The sequence below is a fragment of the Halichoerus grypus genome, chromosome X (genome assembly GCF_964656455.1).
Source record: "Halichoerus grypus chromosome X, mHalGry1.hap1.1, whole genome shotgun sequence".
NCBI lineage: Eukaryota > Metazoa > Chordata > Mammalia > Carnivora > Phocidae > Halichoerus > Halichoerus grypus.
In genome coordinates this window covers 34172758-34200414 of record NC_135727.1, presented here as the reverse complement: position 1 = coordinate 34200414, position 27657 = coordinate 34172758, and the positions used below count along the sequence as shown (strand labels likewise).

Below are 27657 nucleotides of genomic sequence, written 5' to 3'. Positions count from 1 at the left end.
CTCAATGATATGAGGAATTCTTAATCTCAGGAAACAAACTGAGGGTTGCTGGAGTGGGGGGTGGGGTGGGAGAGATGGGGTGACTGGGTGATAGACACTGGGGAGGGTATGTGCTCTGGTAAGCACTGTGAATTGTGCAAGACTGTTGAATCACATATCTGTACCTCTGAAACAAATAATGCAATATATGTTAAGAAAAAAAAAAAAAAAGAAGATAGCAGGAGGGGAAGAATGAAGGGGGGGAAATCGGAGGGGGAGACGAACCATGAGAGATGATGGACTCTGAAAAACAAACTGAGGGCTCTAGAGGGGAGGGGGGTGGGAGGATGGGTTAGCCTGGTGATGGGTATTAAAGAGCGCACGTTCTGCATGGAGCACTGGGTCTTATGCACAAACAATGAATCATGGAACACTACATCTAAAACTAATGATGTAATGTATAGTGATTAACATAACAATAAAAAAATTTTTAAAAATGAGCATGAAGAATGCTCAATTTCAACAGCAAAATTTAATATTATAAACATACATTAAATATCTTTTTTAATGCATCAGCCAGAAACCGGCAACAGATTTACTTTGTAAAGCTCTGAACAAAAAGACTGTGTCTTCACCGTCTCCATACCACTAGGGCCTACAACAGCAACACGGTATATAGTAAATGCTTGAAAAGTGTTTTTTTTTATTATTAAAGTAGAATTACATACAATGTTAGTTTCAGATGTATAACATGTTGATTCATCATTTCTGTACAGTACTCAAAGCTCACCATGATAAATATAGTTACCATTTGCCACCATACAATGTTATTACAATATTATTGACTATATTCCCTATGCTGTACTTCTCATCCCTGTGGCTTATTTATAATTGGAAGTTTGTACCCCTTTATCTATTTCACCCATCCCCACACCCAACTTCCCTCTGGTAGCCACCAGTTTGTTCTCTGTATTTAAGAGTCTGTTTTTTTTTTTTGTACGTTTGTTTTTTGAATTCCACAGTAAATGAAATCATGTGGTATTTGTCTTTTTCTGTCTGACTTATTTCACTTAGCATAATACCCTCAAGGTCCATCCATGTTGTCACAAAAGTCAAGATCCCATTCTTTTTTATGGCTAATATTCCATCTCACACACACACACACACACACACACACACACACACACACACACAACCCTTTATCCATTTATCTATCCATGGACATTTAGGTTGCTTCCATATCTTGACTACTGTAAATAATGCTGCAATAAACACAGAGTTCATATAACTTTTCAAATTAGCATTTTTGTTTTCTTTCGGCAGATATCCAGAAGTGGAATTACTGGATAATATAGTATTTTTTTTAAGATTTTATTTATTTATTTGACAGAGAGAGAGAGAGCAAGCACAAGCTGGGGAGAGAGGCAAAGGAAGAGGGGGAAGCAGGCTCCCCACTGAGCAGGGAGTCCGACACGGGGCTCGATCCCAGGACCCTGAGATCATGACCTGAGCCGAAGGCAGGTGCTTCACTGACTGAGCCACCCAGGCACCCCTGGATCATATAGTATTTTTATTTTTAATTTTTTGAGGAACCTGCATAGTGTTTTCCACAGTGGCTGCACGAATTTACATTTCCACCAATAGTGCATGAGGGGTTCCCTTTTTTCCACATCCTTGCCAACACTTGCTATTTCTTGTCTTTTTGATTCTAGCCATTCTGACTGATCTGAGGTGATATCTCATTGTGGTTTTGCATTTCCCTAATGACGAGTGATGTTGAGCATCTTTTCATGTGTCTGTTGACCATCTGTATGTCCTTTTTGGAAAAATGTCTGTTCAGGTCCCCTGTTCATTTTTTTTTAATGTTTCAAATTTTCATTTCAATTCTAGTTAGTGGGGCTCCTGGGTGGCTCAGTCAGTTGAGCATCTGACTCCTGATTTTGGCTCAGTTCATGGTCTTGGGGTCCTGGGACTGAGCCCCGAGTTGAGCTCCATGCTCAGCAGGGAGTCTGCTTCAGATTGTCTCTCTCTCCCTCACCCTCTGCCCCTCCTCCCCACTCCCTCTATCTCTCTCAAATAAATAAATAAATAAATCTTTTAAAAAGACAAATTCTAGTTAGTTAACATATAGTGCAATATTAGTTTCAGGAGTAGAATTTAGTGATTCATCACTTACATATAACACCCACTGCTCATCACAAGTGCCCTCCTTAATACCCATCATTCATTTAGCCCATCCCCCTGCCCACCTCCCCTCCAGCAACCCTCAGTTTGTTCCCTATAGTTAAGAGTCTCTATTTTTCTCCTACCCCCTATGTTCATCTGTTTTGTCTCTAAATTCCACATGAGTGAAATCATATGGTATTTGTCTTTCTCTGACTTATTTTGCTTAGCATAGTACCCTGTGGCTCCATCCATGTCATTGCAAATGGCAAAATTTCATTCTATTTTATGGCTGAGTAATACTCCATTGTGTATATATACCACATCTTCTTTATCCATTCATCAGTGGATGGACATTTGGGCTCTGTCCATAATTTGACTATTGTTGATAATGCTGCTATAAACATCGGGGTGCATGTGCCCCTTCGAATCAGCATTTTTGTATCCTATGTGTAAATACCTAGTAATGCAATTGCTGGGTCATAGGGTAGTTCTATTTTTAACTTTTTGAGGAACCTCCATACTGTTTTTCAGAGTCGTTGCACCAGTTTGCCTTTCCACCAACAGTGTAAGTGTGTTCCCCTATCTCTGCATCCTTGCCAACACCTATTGTTTCCTGTGTTGCTAATTTTAGCCAATCTGACAGGTGTGAGGTGGTATCTCATTGTAGTTTTGATCTGTATTTCTCTGATGATGAGTGATGTTGAGTATCTTTTCATGTGTCTGTTAGCCATCTGGATGTCTTCTTTGGAAAAATGTCTAACATGTCTTCTGCCCATTTCTTAACGGGAGTATTTGTTTTTTGGGTGTTGAGTTTGATAAATTCTTTATAGACTTTGCAGGAGGAAAGAATATCCAACGGAAAAAAGACAGTCTCTTCAACAAATGCTGTTGGGAAACCTGGACAGCCACATGCAGAAGAATGAAACTGGACCACTTTCTTACATGATACACAAAAAGAAATTCAAAATGGATTAAAAACCTACATTTGAGACAGGAAACCATCAAAATCCAAGAGGAGAACACAGGCAGTAACCTCTTTGACACTGGCCATAGCAACTTCTTACTAGACAGATCTCCTGAGGCAATGGAAACAAAAGCAAAAATGAACTATTAGGACTCCATCAAGATAACAAGCTTCTGCACAGTGAAGGAAACAATCAACAAAACTAATAAGCAATTATCAGAATGGAAGAAGATATTTGCAAATGACATATCTGATATAGGGTTAGCATGGAAAATCTATAAAGAATTTATCAACCTCTGCTATCTGTTAACTGGATTGTCTGGGGTTTTTTAGCGTTGAGTTTAGTTTTGTAATTTCTACATATATTTTGGATATTAACCCCTTATTGAACATATCATTTGCAAATATCTTCTCCACTCCCTAAGTTTCTTTTTTGTTTTATGATTTCCTTCAATGTGGAAAAGGCTTTTATAATAGTGTTGTCCCAATAGTTTATTTTTGCTTTTGTTTTCCTTGCCTGAGGAGACACACTCATAAATGATGTTGCTAAGACCAATGTCCGAGAAATTACTATTTCTTCTTTTCAGAGTTTTATAGTTTTATGTCTCACACATTTAGGTCTTTAATCCATTTTGAGGTTTTTTTTTTATTAATTGAAAAGACTGTCTTTTCCTCATTGTACTTTCTCCTTTGTCACAGATTAATTGACCATATAGGTATGGATTTATTTTTGGCCTCTCTATCCTATAATTCTAGGCCACAGCTTCCTAGTCTGAAGAATGGAAGAGCAGCAGTACACAAATTCTAAAACCTTTTATGGCATTAAATTTTTTATGATTATACCTAAGAGTATATCATTAACTATTCCTTATACATAAAAAACCCTGGAAATTTTGGTGGTACAAAATAACAAGAAATTATAACAATATTTTGTATATTGGTACATTTGTACATTTGGTATATTTGTACATTTTGTAAAAAATGTATATTTCATACATGTTTCTTCACTAATGAGCATGATAATATACAATTAAGTGCAATTTTATAATTTGGGATATAGCATTATACTAATTTCTACTAATACTAACCTTAAATTTTAAAGATTATGAAAGAGATAAACATAAGTAAAAATATATAAATTGCATTATTTATAATTCAATTAGAAAAAAGCATCTAGTTCAATGCTTAACATGATTCTGCTCTGCCTCCCTTCTTTATATTTAATTATTAACTTTCCCATATTTTCTTCAGAGTAAATGAGTCATCTTCCCACAGAAGATATTCAGCTGCCCTCGGTAATTCAGGCTAACTCGGATTTTAATTTGTTTTTTAACGGAGGATACCACATGCTTTGGAAGGCATTAAAATAAATGATTCCAAATGTTTTAAATCATTTTAAGTCAGTACAACTTACCATAAAAAAAGAATGAAATAAATACCTTTACCCATTTTTTGGGAGACGATATAATCTGTAATTGAAAATTTCAACTCTGATAAAAAATCATAAATATTTAAAATTAAATATGTGTTGTATATGGCTCAAATTTTACATTCATCATGGTAGCCTGAAAGAATGAGTATGCTATGAGCTTAAAACCAAAAGGGGAGTTGCTGCCTAGCAAGAGGAGAATGGACTAACATCAAGACCATGAAAAATTGGTGTAGTTTTCTAAGCATTCCAAAAAAGGAAGGTGTTATGCATTAGTATTTGCTAATTTAACATTATATTAACTTGTGTGGATTTTATAAATACATGTCTTATTATTCATGTGACTAATTTACTTTAAAATTACATGGTCGGGGTGCCTGGGTGGCTCAGTCGTTAAGCGTCTGCCTTCAGCTCGGGTCGTGATCCCTGGGATCGAGCCCCGCATCAGGCTCCCTGCTCAGCGGGAAGTCTGCTTCTCCCTCTCCCACTCCCCTTGCTTGTGTTCCCTGTCTCTCTGTCAAATAAATAAATAAAATCTTTAAAAAAAAAAAAAAATTACATGGTCATGTGTGTTTAAAATAGATTTTTGAAAGAAAATAAAAATATGAAATAATATTAATCAGAGCATAAAGCACATCTTTTAAAACCATAAAAGAAGGGGGGGTTTGGGGAAATGGATCAAATAGGCGATGGGAATTAAGGAGTGCAGTTGTCATGATAAGTACCAGGTGATGTATAGAATTGTTGAATCAATATACTGTACACCTGAAACTAATATAACACCATATGTTAACTGGAACTAAAATAATAACTTAAAAAATAATTAAAGCCATAAAAGAAAATCTAAAAGTCCTTAATGAAGTAGAACACAATTCAGAAGAGAGACCTATTAAAAAATGTTAAGTACCTGTTATAATGACCTTGAAGCATCACTTAAAATATCAAACTACTATTGTATAATAAACTGATATTAATATAAAGCTTGAACAACCACAAAGCCTTATTACTAAAACTGGTCACTGGAGCAGCAGGATCAGCATCACTTGGGAGCTTCTTAGAAATGCAGAATCTCAAAGCCCATCCTTGAACTGTTGAATCAATTGTTATTTGGCCAATAAGGTCACTAGGTGATCCATATGCATATTAGAGTGTAAGAATCACTGTCTTACAGCATAATTTTAATTATAACTTCATAAATGATATAGCATTACTTTTTATTTCTTTGCATTATAAGTTACTGAGATACCTGAACAAAGTTCTAGAAAATTCAATTTGCCATCTGAAAAATCTATTTCTATTTATACGTTTGCATATGAACACACCTAATATATATCTCACTTATTTAGGTAGACACTTGATGAATATTAATGGCATACAGTAAAAATGAATTAATTTTTCCTAATCTTAAAGTGGCAGGGTAATAAAAATTATATATTTGAGAATCAAAGAAAATAGTTCACAGTAATTTCTTCAAATTTTTTTAAAGATCATTTTAAAGAATATTCTTTTTACAAATTATGATAACTTTTAAATGACTCAATCAGCAACTTCCCATCCTAAACTACCAACATCAGAATTCTCATAACTTCTAAAAACTCTGATTTTTCAATGTAGTAAGACCCTACTTGCTAAAACATCTGGAGCCTTGCATAAAACACAAACACACACTGTGGAAATTCTAAGCTATTTAAACACCATAAACATAGGGATTTTTGTCACGTTTTAAAATGCAGAAATAGAAGAGATTATGCCTTAAGGAACAGAAAATATCTAGGCATTTCCAAATTAATTCAATATACAGTAACATATCAAAGGATGCTGATAGGTTCCTGAGAAACTTAGAACCATTCCATGTACAACGTCAAAATTTACTAAAGCAAATAAAGACAATTCAAAATCCTATGATAAACCTAGAGTACTTTTCAAACAACTTATGCCTAATATTTACTTACTTAAGTACTTCTTTAAATCTGAGGCTTTAGGGTGAGTAACTATAAAACAGGGGCAATATAATCTTTAATATTATTTACCTGAATAACCTTCCACTTTTAGGATGGGCAACAATTATGAATAAATGACAGTCATTTTAATAAAATATGTGGAATTTTTAAAAACTAGAATTACTTGAAAATGAAAGATTATTTTTTAATCAAATTGCTTAAGGTTAATTCAATCATACACCTAACACTAAAATCTACAATACAAATAATCAAAATTTGACCTATCCTATCTTTTATTTTATGTAAAGGTTTATCTGACACTTACATATATATAGTTTAACTTATATAAAGATGATTTATTTTGTGAAGATATCTTAGGAAATTGTGTTTTAAAGAAAACATTATCTACTGAAAATAACATGATGTAAAGAGAATCTGGACTCTTAAACAACTTACGTGGAATATCCTCTTCAAGTCTATTTTTCCATAGTAGAGAATATAGACACAAGCTACCAAATACCTAGAAAAGATGGATGCTGTGATGTTGAGAGAAGAGGTAGAGAGGGAGAAAAAAAATCTCAGACTTTAATTTTTTCATTCAACTTTATCCACAGTTTGCATCGGTAATATACATTAAGTGTTCCATTTATTTTTAAATGCATCAGAAAATCAATTATGATAGATCTGTGACCAATACAAAGATTTCTGAATTCTTCAAAAAATTCACTTAGAAAAGTCAATAAACTAGCATTCTGTAGAGATAATTATTAAACAAATGGTAATGCATTTTTACTCCTTATCTCAATTCTAACATATCCAACATCACTTCTTTCTTGTGCCATACAGTAATAAAATTTAGCAGAAGTAGCTATCTACTACATTTTTAGGGCCTAATAAAATATTTCAGTTTGATTATTTAACCCTCTTCAAATCACAAATCCAATTCAAAAAATTATAATCATTCTTAATTCAATAATTGATGAAGTAAATATAAAATAACCATAAGAACCATTTAGAATAAAATTTACACTTATTTAAAAACTAATAAAAGAAATACATCAGAGCCTTGGTAAATGTGTCCTTGGGGACTATGTGAGAAGCTGACTTAGAGGTGGTGTTGCTTTCTGGCAGTATAGTAAATAAACGGACATGATATAGACCTCAGATGGACCCATCTTAAATGGAATTTTGCTTTGCAGTAAAGAATGTTACAGTAAAGTTCTGGTGTATTTTCCCTTTAAGGTAATAACTGACAAGTAAGTGAAATGCAATAAGGAAATGGCCTATAATTTTACTAATATTTCAATGATATGAAACAGGAAAATGCTTGTAAAATAACATCTAGGTTGATTAATAACAGGACTCCTACAGCATGATAAATATAAAAGTAGTATGAATGATTGCTGTAGCTTTTACTGGTCACTTTATTTGTAACATTGTCAAATTTCTACAATAAAAACTAACAAGATATTTATTTGCCATTTCTTACCTTTATTACCCAAGTTTTCACTAGGGAGACTGATTATGCCAATGAAGTTTTTTTTTTAGATCCAACTGAAAAATAGTAACTAATTAGCTCAAATATTTAAAGTAATAAATTACTAATAATTTAATTTTTAAACCTTATAGTCATAAGAAGCTTTAATTCTTTAAAAGCTCCAATTTCACACTCAGGGAATGTAAAGAACACATCTGTATTCTAATGCCAAAATTTAATTATATGGCTACATGCCAACTGATCAAAAAAAGTTGAGTTGTTCCTAAACCAACCCTTATATACCATTTGGCACACTAGTTTTTACCTTTTATATATACCCTTTGAAATACCCAGGTCAACACTTTTAATAAGTTGCATCCATATTAAGAGGTAACAAGTGCAAATAATCACATATTTAAGATATGGTACTTGCTTGGCTACTACAAAAGTAATTATACTAAGGTTCTTCTATACCAAACTGAGTATTCATTACAGTAATGTTTTTGAAAAATTCCTGCACTACTACCAACATAAATTTATCTATCTCCAAATTAAACAAGGACTTTGTAACATAGTATACTTATGAAAATATATATAGAATGGTCTGTGTTTAATTCGACATCTTGTTAATTGAGGATCATAAGATTTACAGGATCCACAAATGGCCAGATTTCAAATAAAAACCTATTCTTCAATTGCTGCTCTCTGAATCTGAATAAAACTAATGGCAGCATACTGACATAATGTTACTGAAAGTCAAGACATAAACCCAAACTTTGGCAGTCTTATCAAAATGTCCTTGATAATTAGTACTTTGCTACTTCTCAAAAACCTTACTGCTTTGTGTAACGTTTTCAATACAGAAATAAAATACTCTTCAAATAATACATTTTAAAAGATGATTAAGTTTTGCAAAATTAAATAGCATAAATTAAGCATATTAACATTGGGTTTTTTTTTTTTGACAACATGACATAACCAATTTTAGGAAAACTGCAATGGACTAAATAAAAAACCACAGATGTCACAATGTGAGGCACATTTAAATCCTCACATATTACTGACCTTACAAAATCTACTAAAATATTTTAAAGTTCCACTGATTCCATTAATACATAAAAAGAAATTGCAAAAATGCTTAAGACTATATAAGAGTCATCAATTACACAGGCACTTCACATGTAAACAATCTACAGTACAACTGAAAATATTTTGGCACCAACCTATAATACTAAAAGAATTTAATATAAAGCCAGAGTTCTGCATTTTCTACTCATTTTTTGCTAGAAAACTAAGACCAAAGATTGAAGAAACTGTGTATAAACTAGAATTAGAAGTGTATTAAATAACTCAAATATAGAATAGTTTTAAATCGGTAAAAAAATGATTACCTCATCCAGGTGTTTACTAGTATGCTATGATATAAAAAATTAAACCTAATGTGATTATTAAATTGAAACCACATTTTAAATTTAGTATCAATCTGGTTTTTGAAAAATAATCAAGGTTATCAACTGACTTAATAAAAAGAGAATTTGAATTTATCAAAAACTCTCATTAAGTTAATCCAGTTTTCCCCCAAAAGAAGTTTGGGCAATTCAAATTTAATTTTGATGTTTTAACATGATTTTTTTTAAACCTAAGGCTTGACCTAATAAAATTATCTTTGATTAGACATTCTTATCATGAATTTGAGATATCTGAAATCACTTCAAATAAATGCAACTATGCACTTATAATTTTGAAATGTTACATCAAGCTGTAGAAAGCTGAGATGCCTTGGTTGTAGGTAATTCAAGAAGAGCCTGAACTGTGACACCGACTTTCACAAGACCTCTCTCTTCCAAAATATGATGAGGCAAACAGAGTCTTTCCTGAAAAACAAAATAAATGATATCAAAACATTTGTTTTTTTATAGTGCAGTAAAGCCTAAACAAGTCAGAACTGGATTTTTAAAACATATCCTGTAAAACGTCAAGTAAAAAGTATATCATACTAATTAAATTAAATTCTAATTTTTTAATTCTCTTATTGAGGTAATTCACATATAACATTATATTAGTTTCAGGTGTAAAACATAATGATTTGAAATATGTATACAATATAATACAAAATAATCACCACAATAAGTCTAGTACCATCCATCCATCACGATATAAAGTTAACTTTTAGGATTTACTCTCTTGGCAACTCTAAGTATATTCTACAATATTACTGACTATAGTCACTATGCGGTACATTACCCCCATGACTTATTTATTTTATAACTGAAAGTTTATAACTCTTGAGCCCCCATCACCTGATTTCACCTACTCTCCTCTGGCAAACACCATTTTATTCTCTGTATCTATAAAGTACATTTTGTTTTGTTTGTTCATTTGGTTTTTTTAGACTCCACATGTAAGTGAAAACATACAGGATTTGTTTTTCTCTGTCTGACATAATTTGCTTATCATAATATCTAATATCCTCAAGGTCCACCCATGTCACAAATGGCAAGATTTCATTCTTTTTATGGCTGAGTAGTATTCCATTGTATATATATACCACATCTGTATCCATTCATCAGTTGATGGACGCTTAGGTTGCTTCAATATCCTGGCTATTGTAAATAATGCCACAATGACCACAGGGGTGCATATATCTCTTTGAATTGGTATTTTTGTTTTCTTTGGATAAACACTCAGAAGTAGAATTGCTGGATCTTTATGGTATTTCTATTTTTAATTTTTTTTTTTTTTTTTAAGATTTTATTTGTTTATTTGACAGAGAGAGACACAGCGAGAGAGGGAACACAAGCAGGGGGAGTGGGAGAGGGAGAAGCAGGCTTCCCGCAGAGCAGGGAGCCCGATGTGGGGCTTGATCCCAGGACCCTGGGATCATGACCTGAGCCGAAGGCAGATGCTTAACGACTGAGCCACCCAGGCGCCCCTCTATTTTTAATTTTTTGAGGACCCTGCATATGGTTTTCCATAAAGGTTATACCAATTTACATTCCCACCAACAGGATATGAAGGTTCCCTTTTCTCAACATCCTCACCAACATTTTGTCTTTTTGGTGATAGCCATTCTAAGATGTGAGATGATATCTCATTGTGTAAATTCTACTTCTAAAATGGCTGTTTCAATAGATTTTAATGGTATGGGATTCTATTTTACGGCTGTGTTTTGATCTGAGGTTGATCTGACCCACATAATAAGCAAATATTTTAAAGAGAGACAGTCATGCTAGATGTTCCCTAAGCTCTTCTGTTGGAGTAGAAAGAGCACTACATTTCCAGCCAGGACATCTAAGGGCCATGAGATATGAAGTACTAAAGGTAATAAAATTCCCTGAGACTCAGTTTCTTTATCCTGAAGACAGGACTGTGTGAGAAATAAAGTGAATAGTCTGGTGGTAGAAGTGCTTTGTAAACTCTTCAGTCCTGTACACAATTGGCTGCTCTGGTGCATTCATTCTACTAGTTCTGATGTTCCATGATCTCTGATATATGAAGAGATTCAGTACTTTTTTTACCTTAAGGTTACTTCCCTCCAGCTGCTAGTAGTGTTTTGTTGCTTCTTAGTTCCAGTGATGTAGAATTTGCTAAGTAACAACTACCTACTCTTATAAGCACATCATGTGTTATTTGATCTTCACAATTCTATAAGAAAGAAGGTTTAGAAGCAACTTTGCATTAGGTTTTCATTAGCCTTCACTGATTCTACTCTAACATTCTTTCTTTTTTGTTCTTTTTTGTAAGTAATCTCTACTCCCAACGTGGGGCTCAAACTCACAGCCCCAAGATCAAGTGCCACATGCTCTACCGAAGGAGCCAGCCAGGCGCCCCTCTTCTAACATTTTTTTTTTTTCTAACATTCTTAATGTTTTCAAGGGTTCTGTCTTCACCTCTTCTCTTTTAGACTATATCCTCTCTTTGGTATATTCAAAACTTTATCAAAACTGCAAGGGTTAACTGAAGAGTTGCATGCATGTGCGTATCATCAAATAAAATTGGTAGCTATTTCTGAAGAAACAGTGCAGTTCACTGCTTTATTTGGGACACCCATTCATCTCAGGAAAATAAGCTAGTAATGGATAGAGTGAATAGCGAACAGATCATCTAAAGGACCCATCTGGTTTATAATTGTATTACACTTGGTTAGCACAGTATTTTACAAATCTAGAAACATTACATTTTTTTAAGATTTTCTTTATTTATTTGAGAGAGTGGGGAGGCAAGGGGAGAGAGAGAGAGAAAGAATCCCAAGCAGACTCCCCGCTGAGCGGGAAGCCCCATGCAGGACTCGATTTCAGGACTGAAATCATGACCCGAGCTGAATCAAGAGTTGGATGTTTAACTGACTGAGCCACCCAGGAGTCCCAAAACATTATATATATTTTTTTAATCCACTGGTTTTTTTTTTTAAAGATTTTATTTATTTATTTGAGAGCGAGAGCAAGCAAGCACAAGCAGGGGGAGCAACAGGCAGAGGGAGAGGGAGAAGCAGGCTCCCCACTGAGCCGGGAGCCCAATGCAGGACTCCCCTGAGATCATGACCTGAGCTGAAGGCAGATGCTTAACCAACTGAGCCACCCAGGAGCCCCTAAATCCACTGTTTCTTGAAACATGGGAAGCCTTGGCAAGACCGGGCTCCTATTCCCAAATAGTAACAACTATATCTTCTATCCTGATTACTTTCAAATCTTTATTTCCTGCCATGATTTCTCTACTGAGCTCTGGATACAAATATGAACTTGATATAGCCAAATGGATGTTCAACAAACATCAAAATCAATGTGTCCACAGCAGAATTATTCCAACACTAAATTAACTTGTCCTTTTACATTCTATACCTCAGTGAATAATATACTATTCAGTCTCTCTCAACATGAACCTGGAAATCATAATAATCTTTTCTTTCTTCCTAATTCCCATAAACCATTCACCAAATACTACTGGTAATATCCCATTTATCAGAAACATTCTCAAAAGCTATCTTCTAATCTCCATTTTCGCAACATTTGTTGCCCTCCTAATGTTTTGCTTATTTATTCAAATAACCACTGAAATGTTAGAAAAGAAAGTGTTTCAAATCAATGAACTCAGCTTCCACCTTAGAGGATAGAAAAAGAACAAATTAAACCAATGGCAAGCAGAAAGAAAGAACATATGAAGTTGAGAGAGGAAAACAATAAAATAAAACCCAGAAAAAAACAGAAAAAATATGAGTGAAACAAAACATTAGCTCACTGAGAAAATTTCTAAGAATTCATAAACCTCTAGAGCTAGGTTAATCAGAAGAAAAAAGAGAAAATACACAATTTACCAATATCGGGAATAAAAGAAGTAACATCACAAGAGATTCTACAAATACTAAGTTGATAATAAGGGGACATTATAAACAACTTTATAAGAAGAAGATGGGGCGCCTGGGTGGCTCAGTCAGTTAAGCGTCTGCCTTCGGCTCAGGTCATGATCCCGGGATCCTGGGATCGAGCCCCACATCAGGCTCCCTGCTAAGCTCAGAAAAATAGACAAAATCTTTGAAAGATAGTATACCAAAACTCGTGCAAGAAGAAAGAGAAAACCAGAACAGCCCTGTATCTATTAAAGAAATTAAAATTGTAGTTAAAAACCTTCCAACAACGAAAACCCTTGGCCCAGATGGATTCACTAAAGAATTTGACTAAATATTTTAAAAGGAAATAATATCAATTCTACACAAAATCTTCAGGAAAAGTGAAGAGCAGGGCATACTTCCATGAGGTCAACATTACCTTGACACTACAAGTCAGGCAAAGATATTAAAATAAAGGAAAACTAAAGACCAGTATCCCCATGAACATAGATGTAAAAAGTCTAAACAAAATTTTAGCAAACTGAATTCAACAATATAAAAACAACAAAATCTATAATGACCAAGGTTTATCCCAAGAATCCAGGTTTGACTTAATATCTGAAAATCAACCAAGGTAAGTCACAATATTTTGAAAGAAAAAGGATGTTATCATCTCATTAGCTGTAGAAAAAGCATTTGACAATATTCAACATCCATTGCTGATAAGAACTCTCAGCAACTGGAAATTGAAAGGAATTTTCTCAACCTGATACAGTTTATCTCTAAAAAATCCAACAGCTAACATTTGTAAATCATATATCTCATAAAGTACTTATATCTGAGGAGTGCCTGGGTGGCTCAGTTGTTAAGCATCTGCCTTTGGCTCAGGTCATGATCCCAGGGTCCTGGGATCGAGTCCCGCCTCAGGCTCCCCGCTCCACGGGAGGCCTGCTTCTCCCTCTCCCACTCCCCCTGCTTGTGGTTCCCTCTCTCACTGTCTCTCTCTCTGTCAAATAAATTTTTAAAATCTTAAAAAAAAAATAAAGTACTTATATCTGGATTATATTAAAAACACCTAAAACTCAATAAGAAAAAACTGAATAATCCAATTAACAAATGGGCAAAGGATGTGAAAAGACATTTCTCCAAAGAATATATACAAATAGTCAATAAGCACATGAAAATATGTCCAACATCATTAGCCATTAGGGAAATGCTCATTAAAACCACAATGAGATACCTATCACTTCACACCACAAGGATGGGTAGAATCAAAAAGATATACAATAATTATTGTTGATGAGAATTTGGACAAATTAGAATCCTCAAACACTGGTGGAAATGTAAATTGAAAAATCATCAAAGATAAACTCAAAAAAGAGTAACCATATAACCTGGCAATTCCAAAGAAAGCTGAACCAAGTGTTCAAAAAAAAAAATTTGTTCATGAGCGTTCACAGCAGCATTATTGATAATAAACAATGAGTGAAAACAGCCCAAATGTCCATCAACTTATGAATTATAAATAAAATGTGGTATATACATACAATAAAATGTTCAAGCATATAAAGAATTGAAGTACTGCTTTATGCTACAACATGGATGAACCTTGAAAACATTATACAAAATGAAAAAAGCAGACACAAAAGATCCCATACTGTATGACTTCATTTATACTAATGTCCAGAAGAGGCAAATCCATAGAGAAAGAACGGTGGGGGGCAATGGGAGGGGAGACTACTAATGGGTAAGAAGTTTCTGGGGTGATAAAAATATTCTAGAGAGGAGCTAAGATGGTGGAGTATGAGGAGGACCCTAGGCTCGCCTCATTACTGGAACACAGCTAGATAAATATCAAATCATTCTGAATACCCAAGAAATTGATCTGAGGACTAAAAAAACAAACTGCACAACCAGAGGGAGAGAGAAGCCAAATCATGGAAGGTCGGAGGTATGGAGATGTGATTTGGTGGAGAAAAGGATCTTGAGTGCTACAGAGGGGAGGGAGCCCTGGTCACAGAGAGATGTGAGAGGGAGAGAGAGGAGCACAAAGGGGATCACACAAGGAAAACACTTCCCTAAAGCCACTGACAGGGAAAAGGAGAGGGGCTGATTTTTAGGACTTGTTGCAGTCAGTGGGGCTCAAATACTGGCGTGTTAGAAGTCTGCGACATGGCTGGTATAAAGCCCTGAGGGCTGCAGTGCTACCGTACAGAATGCAAGCAGCTAAATGGGGGCAGACTGTGTAATCTGTGGTTCCCCTTCTCGGAGCACATCTGAGAGAGGTGGCATTGCCTCTCCAGGGACAAAGGAGCTGGCTGGAGCCATTTCATGCCCCCAGCCCTCAGCATAAACTAACTTCAGGAAGCAGCACAGTGCCAACAATGGCTGCCTAAATTGCTTACACCAAGCGCCATCACCATGTGCTCTTCTGGTACTGCTTTTCCAGGATAAGTGTGTCTGAGAACCCATAGCAGCACAGGCCCCTCCCCCAGAAGACCAGCACAAACTTCCACATGTACCGTATCTACAGACCATAAAATTCTGCAAAGCATCAGCTGTAGTGGAAATAGCATCAGGTCTCTTTTAACAAGCAGACCAGAACACACCTAGTTAAAACTCTCCACACTCTGGCCAAGGTCCAAACATACTCCCCACTGCAAGCAAGGAGAAACTCTGTACAGGACTGATTTGAGGGATAGAGCAGCCATAACGCAGCAGCAGACTGCACGCAGCATACACCAGAGACACTTCCTGAAGAGCCTTGGATATTATATGACCTCTTCTTCATAAAGCCTTTAATCTCAGAAGCAGGAAGATAATAGGCTTTCCTAACACAGAGAAAAAAGAGACCTAGACAAAATCCCAAGATGGAAGAATTCAACACAAAAGAATGAACAAGGGGCACCTGGGTGGCTCAGCTGGTTAAGCATCTGCCTTCGGCTCAGGTCATGATCCCAGGGTCCTGGGATCGAGCCCCACGTTGGGCTCCCTGTTCAGCAGGGAGTCTGCTTCTCCATCTACCCCTCCCCCCCGCTCATGATCTCTCTCTCTCTCTCTCACATTCTCTCTCTCTCAAATAAAAAGGAAAATCTTTAAAATACAAAAGAATGAACAAGAAAAGGCCAGGGTCAGGGATCTAATTGAAACAGATATTAAATAATATGCCTGATCCAGAATATAAAGAAACAATCATAAGGATACTATCTGGGCTTGGGAAAAGCATAGAAGACATCAGAGAGACACTTACTGCAGAGGAAAAGAGCTTAAAACCAGTGAGTCCAAAATGAAAAATGAAATAACTGAGATTCGAAACCAACAGGTGTAATGACCACAAGGATGGAAGAAGCACAGGAACAAACAAGTGTTATATAAGACAGAATTATGGAAAATAATGAAGCTGATCAAAATAAGGTAAGAAAAATCTTGGATCACAAAGTTATATTAAGGCAACTCAGTGACTCCATGAAACCAGTAACAATCATATCATAGGAGCCCAAGAAGAAGAAGAGAGAAAAGGGGGCAGAAGATTTATTTGAGTAAATTATAGCTGAAAACTTCCCTAATCTGGGGAAGCAAACAGACCCAGAAGGCACAGAGAACTCCTATCAAAATCAACAAAAACAGGGGTGTCTGGGTGGTTCAAGCATCCAACTCTTGGTTTCAGCTCAGATCATGATCTCAGGGTCATAAGACGAGCCCCCTGTTGGGAGTCTGCTGGAGGTTCTCTCCCACTCCCTCAACCTCCCCCTCAGGAGGATGGATGGATAAATAAATAAATAAATAAATAAATAAAATCCAAATAAATAAATAAATCCCTTAAAAAAATCAACAAGAGCAAGCCAACACCAAGCCATATCGTAGTTAAATTTGCGAAATATAAAGTAAAAATCCTAAAATCAGCAAGACAAATGAAGTCCCTAACTTATATGGGAAGACAAAGTTAGCAGAAGATCTTTCCCCAAAAACTTCGCAGGCCAGAAGAAAGCGGCATGATATACTCAAAGGGCTGAATGGGAAAAATCTCCAGCAAAGAATACTCTATCCAGCAAGGCTATCAATCAAAATTCAAGGAGAGATAAAGAATTTCCTAGAAAAACAAAAACTAGGAGTTGGTGACCACTAAATCAGCCCCTTTTTTTTTTTTTTTAAGATTTTATTTATTTGACAGAGAGAGACACAGCGAGAGAGGGAACACAAGCAAGGGGAGTGGGGGAGGGAGAAGCAGGCTTCCCGAGGAGCAGGGAGCCCGATGTGGGGCTCGATCCCAGGACCCTGAGATCATGACCTGAGCCGAAGGCAGACGCTTAACGGCTGAGCCACCCAGGCGCCCCTAAATCAGCCCTTTAAGAAATATTAAAGGGGATTCTTTGAGTGGGAAAGAAAGACAAAAAGCAACAAAGACAAGAAAGGAACAGAGAAAATCTCCAGAAACAATGACAAAACAAGTAATAAAATGGCACTAAATTCGTATCTATCGATAATTACTCTGACTATAAATGGACTAAAAGCTCTAATCAAAAGACAGAGGGTGTCAGAATGGATAAAAAAACAACACCCATCTATATGCTGCCTACAAGAGACTCATTTTAAACCTAAAGACACCTACAGATTGAAAGTGAGGGGATGAAGAAACACTGACCATGCTAATGGATGCCAAAAGAAAGCAGGAGTAGCAATACTTATATCAGAAAGACTAGATTTTAAACCAAAGACTGTAACATTAGATGAAGATGGGCACTATATCATAATAAAGGGTTTTATCCAACAAGATCTAAACAATCATGCCCCCACCTTGGGAGCACCCAAATATACGAAACAATTAATAACAAACATAAAGAAACTCATTGGTAATAATACAATAATAGTAGGGAACTTTAACACCCCACTTACATCATCTAAACAGAAATTCAAGAAGGAAACAATGCCTTTGAATGATCCACTGGAACAGATGGACTTAAGAGATATGTCCAGAACATTTCAGCCTAAAGCAGCAGAATACACATTCTTTTCAAGGGCACACTGGACATTCTCCAGAATAGATTATACACTAGGTCACAAATCAGCCCTCAACAAGTACAAAAAGAATGACATCGGGGCGCCTAGGTGGCTGAGTCGGTTAAGCATCTGCCTTCAGCTCAGATCATGATCCCAGGGTCCTAGGATGGAGCCCCACATAGGGCTCCCTGCTCAGTGGGAAGTCAGCTTCTCCCTCTGCCTACCACTCCCCCTGCTTGTTCTCTCTCTCTCTCTCTCTCTGACAAATAAAATCTTTAAAAAAAAAAAAAAAAGAGAAAGGACACAAAATCATGAATGAGAGAGAAGTCACAACCAACCCCACAGAAATACAAATAATTATAAGATAATAATATAAAAAATTATATTCCAACAAACTGGGTAATCTGGAAGAAATGGATAAATTCCTAGAAATATACAAACTACCAAAACTGAAACAGGAAAAAAATAGAACACTTGAACAAACCAATAACCACCAAAGAAATTGAATCAGTGACCAAAAATCTCCCAATAAACAAAACTCCAGGGCCAGGGCCTCACAGGTGAATTCTAACAAACATTTAAAGACTTAATACCTATTCTTTTCAAACTATTCCAAAAAATAGAAATGGAAGGAAAACTTTCAAAATCATTCTACAAAGCCAGGATTACCTTGATTCTAAAACCAGACTAAGACCCCATATAAAAAGAGAGCTACAGGCCAATAGCCCTGGTAAAAAAATTCTCAACAAAATACTAGCAAATCAAATCCAACAGGACATGAAAAGAATCATTCACCAAGATCAAGTGGGATTTATCCTTGGGTTGCAAGAGTGGTTCAATATTAGCAAATCAATTAACGTGATATAACACATTAATAAAAGAAAGGATAAGAACCACATGATCCTGTCAATAGGTGCAGAAAAAACATTTGACAAAGTAAACTATAAAACACTGATTAAAGAAATTGAATATGATACGAAGAAATGGAAAACAGTCCATGCTCATGGACTGGAAGAACAAATATTGTTAAAATGTCCATACTACCCAAAGCGATCTACACACTGAATGCAATCCCTATCAAAATACCACCAGCACTTTTCACAGAGCTAGAACAAATAATCCTAACATCTGTATGGAACTAGAAAAGACCCCAAATAGCCAAAGCAATCTTGAAAAAGAAAAGCAAAGCTGGAGACATCACCATTCCAGACTTCAAGTTCTATTACAAACCTGTAGTGATCATAACAGTATGATACACAAAAACAGAAACACAGATCAATGGAACAGAATAGAAAACCCAGAAATGGAACCACAACTATATGGTCAACTAATCTTTGACAAAGCAGGAAAGAATATCCAATGGAAAAAAAGACAATCTCTTCAATAAATGGTGTTGTGAAAACTGGACTGCAACATGCGAAGGAATGAAATTTGACTATGTTCTTACACCAAACACAAAAAAAAAGAAATTCAAAATGTAATAAAGACCTAAATGTGAGACAGGAAACCATCAAAATCCTAGAGAACACAGGCAGTAACCTCTTTGACATTGGGTGTAGCAATTTCTTACCAGATATGTGTCCTGAGGCAAGGGAAACAAAAGCAAAAATAAGCTATTGGGACTTCATCAAGAAAAAAAGCTTCTACAAACAGCAGAAGTTTGGTGCCAAAAAGAAAGCAGGAGTAGCAATACTTATATCAGAAAGACTAGATTTTAAACCAAAGACTGTAACATTAGATGAAGAAAGGAAATAATCAACAAAAGCAAAAGGCAGACTTCAGAATGGGAGAAGATATTTGCAAATGACATATCTGATAAAAGGTTAGTATCCAAAATCTATAAAGAACTTATAAAACTTACCCAAAAAAGAATCCAGTTAAAAAATGGGAAGACATGAGTAGACATTTCTCCAAAGAAGACATCGAGATAGATGGCTAGTAGACACATGAAAAGATGCTCAACATCACTCATCATTAAGGAAATACAAATCAAAACCACAATGAGATATGACCTCACACCTGTCAGAATGGTTAAAATTAACAACACAGGAAACAACAGATATTGGCGAGGATGCGGAAAAGGGGGAACCCTCTTATACTGTTGGTGGGAAAGCAAACTGGTGCAGCCACTCTGGAAAACAGTATGGAGATTCCTCAAAATGTTAAAAATAAAAAAATGTTAAAAACAGTACTATCCTACAATCCAGCAACTACACTACTAGGTATTTACCCAAAGGATACAAAAATACTGATTTGAAGGGATACATACACCCCGATGTTTACAGCAGCATTATCAGCAATAGCCAAATTACGGACAGAGCCCAAATGTCCATTCACTGATGAATGGATTAAAAAGTGGTATACACAATGGAATACTACTCAGCCACAGAGAAGAATGAAATCTTGCCATTTGCAAGGACACAGATGGAGCTAGGGAGTATTATGGTAAGCAAAATAAGTCAGTCATAGAAAGACAAATACCATATGATTTCGCTCATATATGGAATTTAAAAAACATAACAGATGGACAAAGGGGAAAAAAGAGAGAGACAAAACATAAAAGAGACTCTTAACTATAGAGAACACACTAAAGGTTGCTGGAGAGGAGGTGGACAGGGGGATGGGTATTAAGGAGGGCACATGAACTTTTTAAAATGATAAATTTTACTTCAAAAAATATAAAACTTCTGCTGTTTGAAAGATACTATAATGAGAATGAAAAGACAAGCCAAAGACTTATGCTACAATATCTGTAATTCACACATTTGATAAAGGACTTTGTCCATTCTTTGTAGAGAAATTCTCAAACTCAATGACAAGAAAACAACCCAATTAAAAAAGACAAAAGATTAAACGTCATAAAAGTCATACAAATGGCAAATAAGCTCTTGAAAAGATGATCAACATCATTAGTCTTCAAGGAAATGCAAATTAAAACCACACTAACAAACCAGTACCTACCTATTAGAAAGGCAAAAATTAAAAAAGAAAAAAACAACACTGACTATATTAAATGCTGGTTGAGAATGTAGAGGAACTAAAACTCTCATACACTGGTAATAGGAATATAAAATGGTACAACCACTTTGGGAAACAGTTTTGTACTTTCTTATAATGTTAAGTACACACCTACCATATGTTCCAGTCATTCCACTCCCGGATATCTACCCCAAATTAAAGAATGTATGTATCTGAACACTTCTATATAAATGTTCATAGCTGTCTTATTTGTCCAAGTGGTCCCCTAATACTGGAAACAATCCAAATGGCTATCAACAGGTCAATGGACCAACATACTGTCGTATATTCATACAATGAAATACTACTCAGCAATAAAACGGAATGACATATTTATACATGCAACAACATTGATGAGTCTTAAAAACAATTACACTGAGTGAAAAAAGCCAGAAAATAATCATACATATTCTATCATTCCATTTATATACAATTCTAGATAGAAAATGCAAACTAAACTATAATAACAGAAAGCAGATTAGTGGTTATCTGGGAAAGAAAAGATTGCAAAGGGATAGAAGGAAAGTTTTGGGGGTAATGAATAAGTTCATTATCTTAACTATGTTGATGATTTCATGCTATAATAGCATGTCAAAACTTACCAAATTGTACACCTTATCTATATGTATATGTCAATTATACCTCAAAAAAGCTATTAAAAATAAAAATTTTAAAAATCTTAAAATGAAAAAAACCTAAATGAAAAAACTGACTCTAAGTCAGGGAAACAAATTGAAGCTAACTATTAAACTCTTCCCTCACTGCCAGTAGCTGGAGAATTTTCAAAAAGAGAGTTCATAACTAGTCCTTCCATAGTCCCTCTTACAGTAAACTTGGGTGGGGCACTAGCCCTTCCTTAAAACAAGCTAAAGATTAGAGATTAGAGTATGCTAAGTAGAATAGTTTTCATAAGAACTTCCTAACTGATCACCCTTGCCTACTGTACCAAGAACGTACCTGGAGTATTTTGCAATGTCTTTTCTTTCATGTAAATGAACAGAAATAGAGAATATCCACGTTAGAGGATAAGTTCTGAAGTCAGACCACCTGGATTCACAGCTTGGCTCCACTGGTTATTAAAGGTGTGACCTTGGACAAATTCCCTAACTTCCCTGTGACTCAGTTTCCTCATTTGTAAAATGTGCATTCATTCAATGTTTATTGAGAATGCCCCCCCAAAAATCTTAAAAATGGTAAAACAGAAAAATGTATATAATACAATCACAACTAGAAAACAAACCTTCCTAATTTTTGTTTTCTCAATAAGAGACTGAGTACAAAAAAGAAAGAATATAGAAATGTTTAAGAATCAAATTTTTTAGGGATGCCTGGGTGGTTCAGTTGGTTAAGCATCAGCCTTCAGCTCAGGTCATGATCCCAGGGTACTGGGATTGTGTCCCACATCCGGCTCCCTGCTCAGCGGGGAGTCTGCTTCTCCCTCTGCTTGTGCGCTCGCTCGCTCTCTCTGACAAATAAATAAAATCTTTTAAAAAAATATTTTTCATAAAAAAAATTCAATTTTTACTCATTTTTTTTAAGATTTTATTTATTTATTCGACAGAGAGGGGAACACAACTGGGGTGGGGAGAAGCAGGCTTCCCACTGAGCAGGGAGGCCGATGTGGGGGCTCGATCCCAGGACCCTGGGATCATGACCTGAGCTGAAGGCAGACGCTTAACGACTGAGCGACCCAGGCGCCCCAAGAATTCAATTTTTAAAACATCATGTCAGAGGCGCCTGAGTGTCTCAGTCGGTTGGTCGGCTGCCTTCAGCTCAGGTCATGATCCAGGGTCCTGGGATGGAGCCACATTGGGCTCCCTTCCCTGCTCAGTGGGGAGCCAGCTTCTCCCTCTCCTTCTGCTCCTCCCCCCTGCTCACTCTCTCTCCTGCTCTCTCTCTTTCAAATAAATAACGAATAACATCTTTTAAAAAATACACTAAAATATCATGTGAAGCACAGACATGTAATCAGAGGAGAAGAGCATGTAGCTTCCAAATTACACTGTAATTCAACTGCTTCTCTCTAAATAAATTATATTTATTCACTTGAGGAAAGAGGTCAAAGTGGAATCTGTAGGCCAGATTATGATGACACAGGTAAAAAGAGCTAACCAAGCACAACTCAAGATATAAAGTATCAAATCAACACAACAACTTTGTGTACAACAAAGTTACACATTATGTGTCAATCATATCTCAATAAGAATAAATTTTTAAAAATAAAAAAAGGGAAAAAAGCATAACTATATTGTGATCTGCTAACAACACCATGACCTCTCAACAGTCAATCATCTTGATGTTAGGCCTAAAATGTTTTCTAAAAAGGTAATATTTTAATTATTCGTTTTCATTATACATTTACAATATTGCTTTGTTAATTTTATAGAAGTGCAACTATTATGTGAAACATAAGCCAATTCCTACAAATTTCAGACAGTTTGTCCCATGACATATCATATGTTACTAAGATTTCCAATTTGACATTTTATTTTATTTTTTTTAAAGATCTTATTTATTTATTTGATAGACAGAGACACAGGGAGAGAGGGAACACAAGCAGGGGGAGTGGGAAAGGGGGAAGCAGGCTTCCCACCGAGCAGGGAGCCCAATGAGGGGCTTGATCCCAGGACTCTGAGATCACGACCTGAGCCGAAGGTAGACGCTTAACGACTGAGCCACCCAGGCGCCCCCCAGTTTGACGTTTTAAATAAAGTTTAAAATGCAGTTAACAAGGGCACTTAGATGGCTCAGTTGGTTAAGCATCTACCTTCGGTTCAGGTCATGATCCCAGGGTCCTGCGATTGAACCCCGCATTGGGTTCCCTACTCAGCAGAGAGCCTGCTTCTCCCTCTCCCTCTGCCCCTCCGCCCTGCTTGTGCTCTCTTCCTCACTCTAGCTCAAGTAAATAAATAAAATCTTTTTAAAAAATTTTAAAAATCTAAAAAATAAAACGCAGTTAACACTGAATGCAAATCTTCTAATCAGAGTCTACCCATCGATTTACAAAGGAGTCCAAATGTCTTTCAGCAGGAAAAATCAAAGTATCAATTGCATTACAATCAAGTTTCAATATGGCCACTATGTCATGTTTATTCAATGATATGTATGATTATAGAATTTTTCCATATATGTAGTTGTTTTATAAATGACTTTAAAAGCAGCTTAAACACATTCATTGGATAGCTGCTATGGTTAAAGCTGGAACTCAGTAAAATGTATCAAGGGAAGGTATTCATTTTCATGTTCAGAAAGCATTATTCATCCGATTGTGAAGAGGAAGTCCAATATGCACACAATAAATTAATATTTAAATGATCATTTTGTTAAAAGAAATAACAGTTACCTGTGATACACCCAACTTTTTACAAGCATCAAGAAAATTTTCTACATTTCTTCGACATTTTGCCATGCTCAGTTTAGGCTGTAAAGTAAGAGGAAATAGACATTTATCAGGCATATTTATACAGAAATTTATCAGTATAAAAATTAAATTTATAGAGGTATATTATTTAAAGACAGTTTCAAGAAGCCCTATCTTCCTTTAGAGAACTAACAAACTCTAGACAAAACTTACCACTGCTGGTGATGGCACGTGAATACTAGCTACAGAGCGTGGCCTTATGTGATTGGCTAAATGGCAAAGAACAACCCCATCCATCAGTGCAGCTCCAATGTCATCAGGCAAAATTACTTTTAACCTGGACTCGAGATTCTATAAAGAAACAGGTATAAATCACAGATATCCTGTGTAAATATATATGCTACATATTTATATTACTAATCATTTATAATCCAAAATTTTAAAAAGCTTTGCAAATAAAATTCAGATATCTTGCTAATTTTCCAAGTTAAACCCATTTCTACAAAGCAAATCTGTAAGGTCAAACTCACTTACATTGCGAAGTTGTCGTATTTGCTCTCGTTCTTCCCGTAGATGTTCCATCTTTCTTCTCATTGTAAATCCTGGATCTGCAGCCCCATATTCCTGGCGAGTTGAGCGGCTAAAAGCTATAAAAACAGAAATTTCCTAGCTTATCACAAGGCTAATAGGAAGACTCATCCAGCGGTGAGAAAAGAGGCATGATAAAAAAGAATCAGTGCAAAACTACATAAAACACTATTACTTATTAAAACATTCTAAATATTTTTATAGAATATAATTGAAATCTACTTATCTGCACAATTGAAAGCAACAGGGAAGACAAGTGTAACGATTTCTACCACCTACACACGTTCTTATTTAAACATATGCTATTAGAAACTTATGATCCAGGTTAAAAATTATTGAACATAAATCAGCCTTTATTATCTTTAAAGAAAAAGGAAATTATTCTTGAAGGTCAATACAGTTATTCAGGAATAAAAACTATAATTCAATACCTTGCCAAGTAACATGGATCCATTTTCTTTTGGGCTTGCCAAATGCGAAAAGATCCCTTTTTAAAACCACAATATAATGGAGTGCTATAATTTCAAACAGTGTTTGGTCTGCTGGCAGAGTGGTCATTCTAATAGCAGTCACAGTAGAGTAGAAATAAGACTGCAGTATATCTAAGGCAAAAAGCTGAGGTTTCAGGAGCTTGAAGGTAAAGAGGAAGAAAGAAATGGGGAATGGGAATTGGAAAGACAAATAAGGTTAAGAGAAAATTACTTTTAGGAGAGGGGAAAGAATCTATGTGTACTTAAAACTATGGAATCAATCCCACTTAAGCTGGAAAACTCTAGTTTCATATATAACCAAAAAATTTTATTTGCAGAATATATACTTACCTGATCTAGGCTTCAAGCCAAAAGGACCATGTGAAAAACCATCGGTTCTATCATATTCCTAAAAAAAAAAGAAAAGAAATAAAACCATTTTTCTTTCAAAATAACCAAGGTAGTTATTCATATCCATTCCAATTTTAGAACTATTTGTTTCCATGATTAGTGGAGTACAGAAAGGCAAACGGCATTTCAATTCAAACTGATACATTTCACTTTTAAAAAGTCTACAAAAAAAAAGTCTACAAATATTTGCTAATTGATCTGACTACATAAGCTTTTAAATACTTCTCTCTCATAGTATAAGGAAAAATAAAAATTAATGAATTATATAAAATAAATAGGTACTGGGGGCACCTGGGTGGCTCAGTCGGTTAGGTGTCTGCCGTCAGCTCGGATCATGATCCCAGGGTCCTGGGATGGAGCCCCACATCCGGCTCCCTGCTCAGCAGGGGAGCCTGCCTCTCGCTCTGCCCCTTCCCCCTGCTTGTGCACTCTCTCACTCTCTCTCACTCTCTTTCCCTCTTTCTCGCAAATAAATAAAATCTTTAAAAAATAAATAAATAGGTATTATTTTTTGAATGAACAACCAGATCAAAGCCTCTACAAAGTGAAATAAGCTTCAGGGAAAAAATAAGTGAAATTAGCAACGTTCACTCAGTATCTACTATGGACTTGACATTTAGTAGATAATATGAGGCAAACCTACATATTCATACTAATAGGGGGTGACAGGTGATACTAACAGATGATAAATTATCATCTCTTCTATTTGAATACATTGTTTCAAAGTGCTTTCACACAGTGGTGTGCTGTGGAAAGAAATAGTATATTTTAGGGGAGCCTGGGTGGCTCAGTCATTGAGCTTCTGCCTTCGGCTCAGGTCATGATGTCAGGGTCCTGGGATTGAGCCCCACATCGGGCTCCCTGCTCCACAGGAAGCCTGCTTCTCCCTCTCCCACTCCCCCTGCTTGTGTTCCCTCTCTCGCTGTCTCTGTCAAATAAATAAATAAAATCTTTAAAAAAAAAATAGTATATTTTGAAAATCTGAGCTTAGAGTTAGAAAGCTTAGGCTAACTTTTGAGCAAAACATTTAATTTCTCAGGGCTCCTGGTTGGCTCAGTCAGTTAGGCATCTGCCTTCAGCTCAGGTCATGATCAAGGTCTTGGGATCAAGCCCCACGTTGGGCTCCCTGCTCAGTGGGGATCCTGCTTCTCCTCTCCCTCTGCCCCCCTGGCTCGTGCTCTCTCTACCTCAAATAAATAAATAAAATTTTAAAAAAAAATTTAATTTCTCTGTGACTATTTCTTCATATTTAAGATGGGGTGTTTGTTGTGAAGATTAACTAAGATAACTAAAAGAAAGCACTTTGGAAATTTTTTTTTTAAGATTTTATTTATTTATTTGACAGAGAGAGACACAGCGAGAGGGGGAACACAAGTAGGGGGAGTGGGAGAGGGAGAAGCAGGCTTCCCGCAGAGCAGGGAGCCCGATGTGGGGCTCGATTCCAGGACCCTGGGATCATGACCTGAGCCAAAGGCGGACGCTTAACGACTGAGCCACCCAGGCGCCCCAGCACTTTGGAAATTGTACAGTGAT

General features: G+C 35.9%; 1 protein-coding gene across 5 annotated transcripts in view; it reads right to left on the bottom strand.

Moving 5' to 3' along the window:
* Window positions 1-538: 538 nt before the first annotated feature.
* Window positions 539-27657, bottom strand: part of LRCH2 (leucine rich repeats and calponin homology domain containing 2) — a 106439-nt gene continuing 79320 nt past the window's right edge. For 2 of the 5 annotated variants that reach the window (XM_078063842.1, XM_078063846.1), the window contains 5 exons: window positions 26065-26122; window positions 25190-25302; window positions 24869-25006; window positions 24638-24715; window positions 7062-9829 (listed from right to left, as the gene is read on the bottom strand). In XM_078063842.1, coding sequence (XP_077919968.1) covers window positions 9710-9829; window positions 24638-24715; window positions 24869-25006; window positions 25190-25302; window positions 26065-26122 — 507 coding nt within the window. In that variant the 3' untranslated portion in view covers window positions 7062-9709. Of the gene's footprint in view, window positions 635-6934; window positions 6999-7061; window positions 9830-24637; window positions 24716-24868; window positions 25007-25189; window positions 25303-25685; window positions 25874-26064; window positions 26123-27657 lie in introns of those variants that run through there. The other 3 variants (XR_013444463.1, XM_078063843.1, XM_078063845.1) reach the window with 3 other exon arrangements.